Here is a 9,456-nt window from a genome sequence, read left to right on the forward strand (position 1 = left end):
TGCCGAAGCTTTAGCTGCCGTCACCGTCAGCTAACCATTCTCTCCTCCCAGCTCTCCATTTGCAAGCGCTTGACAACCACGAGGCACTGTGAAACGCGTTCCCGACGTGGCTTCTGAGAAACGAAAATGAGACTGGGGGACCCAAACTCCCGAAATCAAACTGGCAAAAAGCCGTTCATCCCAAGAGAGATCTCTGGCGAACCCCGGCTCTGCCGCGCCTCAAGGTGTGTCCAAGCGGAGCGGTAAAGTGGGAGAGGCACGGCTGAAGGCGAGCCTGGCGTGGAGACGCGCGTGTGAACGCAGCCCCGCTGCGCCCGCCGGGCCTCTCGGGACCTTCCCACGTACCTAAGGCGAGAGGCCGACGCGGGCGGAGGGCGGACGGCGGGCGGGCAGAGCTCCCGGAGGCGGAGGCCGCGGAGAAAGCCCGCGCAGATTTCTGAAGGCCGTGAGGTGAAGCTGTTAGACCGTAACGACCCGCTCCGCCAGCGCCGTGTGAACAACGCGCCGCAAAACTCCCCACCGAGCGCGGCTCCCGCTCTCCAGAAGTTCCGGGACCTCCCCGCCCATCCCGGCGTCCTTCGCGCTGCGCACGAGAAAGCCCCGGCGCGCTTTGGCCCCCTCGGCCGCCGTCGGCTCTGAGTTGCTATAGTAACCGAGCTGCCATCACTATGTCGTTACCACAGGCCTCTCAGTCTCGGGTGTTCGTGGAACTGGTTCCCTGGGCGGACCGGGGTCGGGAGAACAATCTGGTCTCGGGCGGAGAAACGCTGCCGAGCGTCCGCCGTCCCCTCTCTTCAGCACAGAGCCAAACCTCGACCCGCGAGGTGCACGTCAGCGGCACCGCGGAGGTGTCCGCCAGCCCCGACCGCGCGCAGGTGGCGGTGCGCGTGGGCAGCACCAAGGAGGCGGCGGCCGAGGCCAAGAAGAGCGTGTGCCGTCGCCTGGACTACATCACGCAGAGCCTCCAGCAGCAGGGTGTGCAGGTGGGAGCTCGGCGCCGGAGGCGTCTGGAGCCGCGTCGCAAAAACCCAGAGGGTCTGGGCCTTCGGGCCGCTGGAGCGGGGGTGGAGGTGTTGGAGGGTCTGAGCAGGAGACACCTTCGTCTCCGCGGCGTTACAGGGTGCCGCACCCTGGCGGGGAGTCCAGGCGCCAGTAACTATTGGCGCACGCAGTGACTCGTAAAATAAGAGAATGCAAACTGAGTAGGGTTTTATATGGTGATATTTGCCGCAATAATTTTCTTTTAATCTTGAAATGATTAACTGTTAAACTTGAAACGTTAGACGTAAATGCTTGCCTAAGTGATGTGCTCTACTCTGATCATTTTTTGTGTTGATGCTGCACCGTGGAGCTGGCAAGTGAAAAGCGTGGCCTGCTTCCTCCCGGCCACGAATGTTTGCTGCTTCAGTATTTTTTGCGAACAGTAATGGAGGGGTGGGAGGCTGGAATTGCAGACAACATTTTTCTCCAAAGTTTTCGGTTTTAAGTTTAAAAATTGGGCCATTATATTGTAGATGCCATCTATATTAACTGCCCCTACTTACCAGAGATGTCTATGAAACAAATCAATAAATCTAACCTTAAGCCTACTAATAAGAATAAAAAAAAGTAATGTGCTATACACTAATAGCACATTAGTTTAATCCATACAACAGCCTGGGTACACAGGTTTTAATATAATCATTTTCCAGATCTAAAGAGGTTAAGTAATAAGTAAATGCTTTGAACTTCAGCCAGGGTGATACGTGTCCTCCTGTATTCCTAAAACCAAAATACAGTTACTTCCAGCAATGCCAGACCCTGGATAATTAGAATGAAAAAAAAATCAGAAACCATAGAATGGGTCAACTCTCTAAATTCTTTCATTTTACAGAATAGGACTCTAAAGGCAAGAGTTGTGATTTATCCAAGGTAACACTGAGTTCATTAAAGTGCTCCCAGTTTATTGTTAGAAATGGCACACCCTGAAAAATCAAGTCTTTTCTTTAAGGAGAAAACATACAGGGTGTTCTCCCAAAATGTATACACACTTTGAATAATTATAAAGGCAGCGTTTATTAAATCTGAAAAGAAAGAAACATCAATTGAGCTATCAGCTGTTAAAGTGTGTATACATTTGGGGGGTAATACCCTGTGTTTGTACTATATTTACAAACAGAGTTATTTTAAAAATCATTTGGAAAAGATGTCTCTAAATGATTTTACAGTTTGGAAGAATTCAAACACTAATTAAAATAATGTGAATAAAGTGAGTTAATATATTTACTATGTAGAGAAATATTTTCTCAGAAAAACTGCCGCCAGTGCCGCAGTCCTGTTTGAATAATATTACTAATTCTCAAGTTACATACATAAAATGTATAATACTGTCACATGACTATAACTTCTAATATGTAAAACAAAATAAATTACTATTTCCTGGTTACAGTTAGGATAACATTAAGATTCAGTGTTCAAGGCAAGACATACAAAGATTAGTAATCTCCCAATTATCTCTGCTAATGGAGAAAAGCAGTCATGTAGATAATTTTTCAATAGGTAATGCAAAAAACCATTTATATCACTTTGCAGGAGGAATTATAATGGGTCTTCACAAAGCCTCATTCATTTTAAACTTTGGCATCTTGGGTTTATAAACATCACCCCCTGTTTAAAGGGCTCCTCAGTACTGCACGCTCCTTTGCTGTGTAGAGCGCCTAACCCTACCGTTTCCTGTCTCTCTCCCCCCTGGTTGACTAGCTGACTCCCTTTTTTTTTCTTCAAGAACTAGCCCAAGTTCACCTCCTTGGCATTCCTTTCCTAACATAACAGTAGTCCCTGTCATAGCACACTCCACTCCCCACTTTTCATTAAACTTATCATTTTGTATTGTATTTGTCACTTCTCTCTCCTCCATATTCTGAACCTCTCTAGAGAAGAAACCATTTTGTCTTGTTTGCTTTGCATTCATGGGTCATGCCTCATATACATCACATAGTGTATACTCAGAAAATGGTTTCTGAATGAATAAAAAAAATGAGTAAAGTATTAAGTTAATAAACAGTTCAGCTATATTATAGATCATATAAAACTTTATGATCACATGCAGTTTTATGTATGAGGCCATAGCCCTCATTTATTGTTTTCATGGAAAAAAGTTCTAAGCAGTATTTACTCATTCAACCATCAAACATTTATTAGGCATTCCCTGTCCCTGTTCAATTTAAAACAGCACTTACTGTAATATGTAATTATTTTGTTTTCTGGTTTGTCTGTTCCTCTCATAGGCTGTAAGCTTCAATATCTGCCTCTTCATAACTGTATTTTTTCCTCTGTAAACGTGTAATGGATGCCTTAAGCATGTTGCTAGGCACCAGAAATAGACAATGAGTAAAATTTAGGTTTTGTGCTGAGGGAGTCCCATGATAGGAATAGACTAATAAATAGTAGGTGTTGTGATGAAAGTATGTACATGATACAATATAGTAGAGTAAGAAAGGAAGTAATGTTCATTTTACTTGAGGAATTCCAGAAAGCTTTCATAATGGAAGCGACAGGTGTCAAATCTTAAACGGCGGCTGAAGGGAAAGCATTCCAATTTCACACTAGAGTGCAGTAAGTATATGTGTTCAGAGCACTCTACATAGTTCCCTGTGCTAGGACACAGAAATACTTAGAGAAACTGGAGGGGAATTGAGATAAGACTGAAGAAAGCTGTACGCAGAACATGAAGGAAGGCCTTGTGTGCAGTACTGAGGAGTTTGGATGTTATTGATGACAAAAAACTGCTTACTAGTGCTAGACCTTTTACAAATGTCATCACATGTGATACTCCCACCATATGACACTGGTAGTTCAATTGCTGTCTTACAGATGAAGATTCCCAGGACCACAGTGATTATTGGCAGTAGCTTGTCCAAGGTCACAAAGCTAGGATGTGGCAGAGTTTAGACTCCAGTCAAGAACTCTTCCTGCAAAGCCCATGCTCTTAACGACTAGAGTACATTGCTGCTTTAACGTCTTGGCAGTGGATGGGTGAGTTTTTAGGTAGGGGATGTAGCAGATGCTATTGCTACTTCACACTTGTATCCCTTGCCACTTTACATTTTTGTGCATGCAGGTCCAACTTAACATCTGCCAAAGCTTGTGAATTTTTGTCAGCTTTTCCAGGCTGCAGAAATCCACTCTGCTTACAAGTAGGCCAGCCGGTAGTGCCAGAGAATTAACAGCCCCTCCCCAGGTTCCAGGAGCTTTCAACTAACAGCTGAGGGGAGTGATGAAAAGACACCCCAGATTTGTCACCCCTTGGGCAGGATAACCCTGAGACCTGTGTTCTACCCCAGTTCCCAGAGTATGTGTACATGAATAAGTTCCTTTGCCCACAGTGGTGACTGTTTGACAACATACCCTTTCATGGCTTCCCTTTTCTGTTTCATTTCTCACTCCCCTATGGTGTTTCTTGAGCTTATCTTAAAAATTAACTACTTGTACTCAAATCCTTGTCTCAAGAGTCTATTTCTGGGTGCATACAAATTAAGATAGGGAGTAGTAGGAACAGATTGAAAATCTCCTATGACTTCACTTCAGTTTTTCATTACTAAAAACGGTGACAGAATGAATATCCTTGTTGCTGGGTAGTTATGCATGTTCTTTCGACATTAATTCCTGGCTTATGCAGACTTCTAAGGCTTATGAAAAATTACACTTAGGAAGATAAGTTTACATCTTTACTAGATATATATCCTTGGCACAATGTGTATTATTTTCTTCTTTAACTTTGTAAATCCAGTAGTCAAAAAAAAGTTACTGTTTTTACTTGTTTTACTGTTTTTTGACATTTGAGGTTCAACTTTTTTCACGTAAATTGCCAGTTTAAACATTTTAAGTAAAAAATGGGCAGAGGACCTGAACAGACACCTCTCCCAAGATGACATACAAATGGCCAACAGATGTATGAAAAGATGTTCAGCCTCACTAGCTATTAGGGAAATGCAAATCAAAACTATAATGGAGCTCTGGCCGGTTTGTCTCAGTGGTTAAGAGTATCAGCCTGAGGACTGAAGGGTCAGGGTTCGATTCCAGCCAAGGATATGTACCTCGGTTGCAGGGTCTGTGCAGGAGGCAACCAATCGATGTGTCTCTCTCACATCGATGTTTCTCTCTCTGTCTCCCTTCCATGCTCTCTGAAAAGCAATAGAAAAGATATCCTCAAGTGAGGATTTAAAAATAAATAAATACTACAATGAGAACCTGGACAGTGTGGCTTGTTGAGCATCAACCTGTGAACTTTTATATCATAATAGCATAGCATCTACATTTGCTTACTACCTTCTCTGTGTCAAGCACTTCATATGCAACTTGCCATTAAATCCTCAAAACAATTCTATGTAGTAGAGTTGGTATTAACCTAATTATATAAATGCAGAAACTAAGGCTCAGAAAAGTTGAGTAACTTACCCAAAGTTGCATACTATAGGTAGTCAGTAAATTTGTATTAAATTATTTGTAAATGAAATATTTTAAAAACTCTAAATGTTGTATACAAGTAATTGTTCATGTATATATGTGTGTGTGTGTGTGTGTGTGTGTATATATATATATATAAAATCAACCTAAGTTTGTACTTTTTGTAAAAGCTAATGTAAAAACTACAAATGGAATTATGATGAAGTTTTTAGCAGCAATTTGTAGGCGTCTGAATTTATTTTGTTACTTTTAGGGAAGTTTTAAAACATCAGTCAAAACAGTTCTTTCTACATACTTTGTCATTCTGATTTTAATACATTCAGGTTGCTACTTTATGTTTTAGACTAATTCTATTTGGTAGCCAAACATTTAGTAATCATACTCTTGTACTTTCTTTTTCAGGCAGATAATGTATCTGTGACAAAGGATTTTAGAAGAGTAGAAAATGCTTATCACATGGAAGCAGAGGTATGTGCTTACCTTAACAAAAAATTGGAAACAGCATTACTTTGTGTGGACAACTTGCATTTATTTTTGCTCTTGAACTGAAAGGTATAGGAGAAATGTTTCTCATCGTATTGATAAAAGGTTATTTTTCTCAAAATCATTTTTGATGTTATATATCTGTGAGCTTTTAAAATAAATTTCATGAGGAGTACTCCTGCCTATTAAAGGCAGAGGATATAATGAAATAGATGAGTTTCCACATACAGATCTGAAAATAACTGCTGGAAGAAGAAATATACCTCACTGACAGCAGTGAAGTATGATGTAATTACTGCTAATTGGGAAGCTAATGGTATAGATTCTACTAAGGAGTCATGAAAAATTTGTCCGAGTTAGAATTCAGCCAAATAAAGTTGAAGGGAAAAACCTCCATTTCTCTTTCATAAAAAAGCCCCTGACTAGTTTAAAATGTATTTTAAAATATTCCAGTTAATATTAGATGAATTATAAAATTCATAAGCAAAAATAAATTTAACAACAAAATAATTTAGTTATAAGTATCAAGTAGGCTTTTCATATCTGTTAAATACTGTAAAATGACCTCAGTGTAATATGGCTTTACTTTTTAAAATCACATTTAGAGAAAATTTTGAAATAATGTATCAGGAATGAAAGTAATTTCAAGTGTCATTTCATTTACAGGTCTGCATTACATTTACCGAATTTGGAAAAATGCAAAATATTTGTAACTTTCTTGTTGAAAAGCTAGATAGCTCTGTTGTCATCAGCCAACCCCAGTTCTATCATACTCCAGGTTCTGTTGAGAATCTTAGGTAAGTTAAGCACATCTTTAACTAAGTTATCAATTAATTAAACAAAACTATTCAGTTTTATAATTCATTGAATGTCATATTAATAATATCTGCATTTAATTCCTAAGACGGCAAGCCTGTCTTGTTGCTGTTGAGAATGCGTGGCGCAAAGCTCAAGAAGTCTGTAACCTTGTTGGCCAAACTCTAGGAAAACCTTTATTAATCAAAGAAGAAGAAACAAAAGAATGGGAAGGCCAAATAGATGATCACCAGTCATCCCAACTCTCAAGTTCATTAACTGTACAACAAAAAATCAAAAATGCAACAATACATGCTGCTTCAAAAGTATTTATAACTTTTGAAGTAAAGGGAAAAGAGAAGAAAAAAAAACATCTCTGAAATTCCAACCAAAATAGGTTGTGTTTGTATCTTTTTGTCTATTTTTATACTTTTTATAATGTTTACTTTTGTACTGAACATATATATATATATATTGTATAGTATATAAAGTGTTTCTCCCAAAAATCTGTGAATCCTTAAATATAGTCCCACAGAATACTTGTTTACTTTCTAATTCTAAAACCTTTCTGTGGGAAATACTCTTTGGAAATAAATATTGCACACTTGTATACTGAATTTATATTAGTTCATGTGTAAGTAACTTTTGTATTTCTACTATAGGAAGAAATATTGACACAGTTATTAGCATGATAACATTAATAGAAAGAATGAAGAGCAAAACATAACTTTTGATAAAAGGGTAAGGAAGTATATCATGAAAATGTTTTGATGCCAGAAGTAAAAGATAATATACAGACCAGACCCTCTTCACCAGGGCTTCTTTGATTAATACCAGCACTCTCCAATACAAATATAACATAAGTCACACAAGTAATTTAAAATGTCCTAGTAGACACATTTTTTTAAAAGTAAAAAAAAAACAACAGTCAAAACTAATTTTAATATTTTATTTAACAAAGTATATCCAAAATATTTCATTATGTAATATTTTAAAAATAATTAACAGGTATTTTATATTCATTTTTATACTAAGTCTTCAAAATCCAGTGTATATCTTATAGCACATCTCAGTTCACATGCAAAATTTTCATCAGAAATATTTGATCTGTACTTAAGTTTCCTAAAATTTAGTTGAAACAGTAGATTCACACATGCAAGTTGTCCCAGATATGCCTAAAAGATCTAGTAATTGGATCAACTATCTGTTTCTAAATTAAAATTTTTAAAAATTTAAAATTCAATTCCTTGGTTGTACTAGACACATGTCAAGTATTCTGAAGCCATAAGTGGCTAATGGCCACCATGTTGGACAGTGCAGGGTGATCCACTGAGATAATACTTAAGGCTGTTTGAGATGTAGCCATGTCCACGGCGTTGCTTTTGCAATACTTATTACCCACACAGGCTTCCCATTCCCCACCATACAGCTTAGGTTCTAGGGTTTTTCCTTTATCAATCTTGATACTTATATACCAATATTTCTTTCCTCCAACATATTCCAGTATACAGTTTCCATCCCCACCTTTCTTAAGTTGTACTGGAAGTCTTATCCACCTCTTCTGTAATGTCCTTGGCTGGAGGGAGTGTGGAAGCCAAGATGAAGTTTTAGAATCTGACACCACTATGTTCAAATCCTGACTTGACTCCCAGAGCGTAAGCTCCTTTAGAATGGAGATCTTGTCTGCCCTGTTCTTGGCTGCATTCTCAGACCCAGCATGTGATTAACCAAAGAAGTTACATGCATGTATACATAACCCATGGACACAGACAATAGTGTAGTGAAAGCCTGGAGAAGGGGTAAGAGGAGAGTGGAGGGGATGGGGGGGGGGGGACATCTGTAAAACTTTCCATGATAAAAATGATAAAGATAAATTTGAAAAAATTAAACCACTTCTAGAACAAAAAAATAAATAAAAATAAGGTTATCAGAAAACCAGTTTAAAATATGTTGAATTTTGATTTTGAGAAAAGTTAAATTATATCTTAGCTTTTATTTATCCAGTGGGTAGAAAAGTGCAATTGGGGCTGTACATCAAGGAAAATAAGTGTTCCCACAATAAAAATTTAATCACGTGGGCAGATTTTTCTTAGCTATGGCTTCATTATATTTCTGGTTCCATCATATTTGGTAATGAAGGTTTTTAACTTAACATGAAAATAAACAAATTTTATTTTATCAAACACTTTTTAGAATTTACAGGAATTTTAAAAGATGTTGCTTCAAAAAAATCCTGTAAAATGGACAGTTGAACAATTCTATAGAGCAGCTGTGCACTAAATTTTGTGGACAATTGATGGCAATTTAATTTCTGACACATGGCAAACAGTAGAGTCTCACAAAGAGATACTTAGGGGACCCATGCCACAAAGCCTACTAGAATAAACCTATCCGGAACCTAATCCTAACAAAATTCCTTTGTTCTGAACCTCCTTTTAAAAAATCTTTCCAGAAAGCAGCAAATTATAATTTCTGTTTTCTGAAAGAAAAAATTTTAATTAGGATATCTGAAACAGACCCACTATATTCTAAGCTCCTTTATAAAAGGAAATACTATTAAAATAAGGTTTCTAAATATTACTGATAAAATTTAGAATTCTATTCAGTTACATGCTAAATTTCTTTTTTTTTTTTTTTTTGGTAGTAGCAATTTACCTTACTTTTATCAGTATTCTTATTTGACAGGTAATTTGAGTTCAATATAAATAAATAAGACTGAAAAATTAATTTGTA

At 38.2% G+C, this 9,456-nt stretch overlaps 1 protein-coding gene across 1 annotated transcript; it reads left to right on the forward strand.

Moving 5' to 3' along the window:
- The first annotated feature begins 640 nt into the window (after positions 1–640).
- IRAK1BP1 (interleukin 1 receptor associated kinase 1 binding protein 1) lies at positions 641–7,340 on the forward strand. The gene is made up of 4 exons (XM_016207293.2): positions 641–983; positions 5,848–5,913; positions 6,595–6,725; positions 6,833–7,340. Exons 1-4 carry the CDS (start codon positions 669–671, stop codon positions 7,101–7,103), a joined length of 783 nt encoding a protein of 260 aa, XP_016062779.1. The 5' UTR covers positions 641–668; the 3' UTR covers positions 7,104–7,340.
- Positions 7,341–9,456: the final 2,116 nt, after the last annotated feature.

Source organism: Miniopterus natalensis, chromosome 5 (genome assembly GCF_054644295.1).
Source record: "Miniopterus natalensis isolate mMinNat1 chromosome 5, mMinNat1.hap1, whole genome shotgun sequence".
In the NCBI taxonomy this organism is placed as follows: Eukaryota; Metazoa; Chordata; class Mammalia; order Chiroptera; family Miniopteridae; genus Miniopterus; species Miniopterus natalensis.